We start from the raw sequence: 1703 nt of genomic DNA, 5'->3' as shown, positions 1-1703 counted from the left end.
AAAAAAAAAAAAAAAAAAAAAACACAAGCCAAGACAACCACACACACAGAGACTACAAGTAATTTCACTTAACATGATAAGAATGGTTATTTCAGTTAATACAGTAAATATCTAAATAAATAGCACAGAATTCTGTTTCACATGCACACTTCAGACATTTCTACACAGTATTTCCAGCTTGAACAGTCTGAACATGGAAGACTTGAAAAAAAAAAGGAGAACTTTCTCATCAAACTCCAGCAGAGCTTCACATGTCAGTTCTACATACTACAGAAATACTTCTTCCAAGTAAAGCACTTCTTGTTTTCTACTCATGCCAAAACACGCTGTGCTCAGTGCACTTCAGGGAAGTGCTAAGGTGTGCCTGTTTTTCCTACTGAAATATCCTATTTGTGGCTTCCAAACGAGCAGGAGCACAACCCATTCACAGCTGCAGGAAYCTTTATATCCTACTTTTAAATTCAGCCCCCACAACGGAGCCACGCAGTCTCCGTTTCAGAGCGAAGCTCCACAAGCCTGACAGGCACCATCCGTGTGTGTTTGGCGGATTTGGGGCCCCCCGCCGCGTTCCGACACGGCCGTTACTGCCTCTCCCCAGTGGCTGGGGGGCGGGAGCTGCCGGGCCGCCCGGCGAGAGGGGCAGCGGCTCGGCGGCCCGGCGCTGCCCTTACCTTCCGCCACGTCCTCGTCGATAGCCCCCTTCACCTGGGAGAAGCACCACTGGAAGTCGTTCCCGCCGCCGCCTGCCACCCCTGCGGAGGGAAGAGACCCGGTGAGGGGAGCGAGCCCGCTGAGGGCAGCCCGGCGCGGCCCAACCCCGCGGGCGCGGCCCGCCGCCGCCGCCGCGGGGGGCTCGGGCAGCTCAAATGACCGCTCTCCCGCGGAAACGGGATCATCTTCCCTCAGAAACTGGATCCTCCGATCATAATATTTGGGACCCCTTCCCCCCCCCCCCCCGCAGGGGTTTGGCAGGGGTTTGGGGTTATAAAGGTACCGTTAGAAAGTGCATTTCTGTGTTAGGGAGGTGGCTGCCGCTGGCCGCAGCACAGACCTGTCCCCTTGACCCGCACTGGTAGGTCTAGTAGCAGTAATGGGTTTTATAAGTGCCATTTGGCATACTGCAAATGGAATTAACGATGCAGCCACCACCGCTCRAAATACTTAAAACTGGAAAGCTTAGAAAATAATTCTGTTGCTATACCTTTTATATATTTTCTTCTCCCTCACGCTCCTTTTTCTGAAGCCTTAAACATGAGAACTTTTACTTTCAAAACACCTCGATATCCCTTCTTTGGGTTCCTCTTTCAGGGAATGCCGAATCCAGAGTAACATGAGGTTAAAATCTGCGGTAAAAAACGTCCAAATCATGCTTGCGGGCCAGGGGAGCGGGAGTGACTGCCGCCCAGAGCCGGGGGCTGGCCTGTGCGCTGGCGAGCGCGGTTCTCCTCGCAAAGAGGGGTAAGGTCGTCTTCAGCTCCTGCACTGGCAAGTTTTGCACCTGTAAGGCCCTCAGAAGGTGATGTAGATTTTAAAGCCTTAACTAGTTTGGGGGATGATAAACTGGTTTGCAGTAAGACAGTTCAGAGAGTTTCTTCTTTGTGTGTGTAGGAAACTGATCTTTTAYGGCAAGTGGCAATTAGTTGCTTTTTATTTGCTATCAAGTCTCTGGGCTAGAGGGAACTTCTCGAACAAGCTCTGTTCTT

The 1703-nt window shown here is 51.2% G+C and overlaps 1 protein-coding gene across 1 annotated transcript in view; it reads right to left on the bottom strand.

Annotated features, from left to right (window-relative positions):
* The window catches only part of PPP2R2D (protein phosphatase 2 regulatory subunit Bdelta), a 31816-nt gene extending 30706 nt beyond the window's left edge, over nucleotides 1-1110 (bottom strand). The window contains exons 1-2 of the mRNA XM_085299797.1: nucleotides 1071-1110; nucleotides 672-875 (exon numbers count right to left, since the gene is read on the bottom strand). Of these exons, the coding sequence (XP_085155923.1) occupies nucleotides 672-875; nucleotides 1071-1110 (244 nt within the window). The remainder of the gene's footprint in view (nucleotides 1-671; nucleotides 876-1070) is intronic.
* Nucleotides 1111-1703: the final 593 nt, after the last annotated feature.

Source organism: Rhea americana, unplaced genomic scaffold (assembly GCF_003343005.1).
Source record: "Rhea americana isolate MKP2758 unplaced genomic scaffold, rheAme1 scaffold_154, whole genome shotgun sequence".
NCBI classification, from domain to species: Eukaryota; Metazoa; Chordata; class Aves; order Rheiformes; family Rheidae; genus Rhea; species Rhea americana.
Note: the sequence above shows the minus strand (reverse complement) of the source record. Positions and strands in the feature narration are given on the sequence as shown.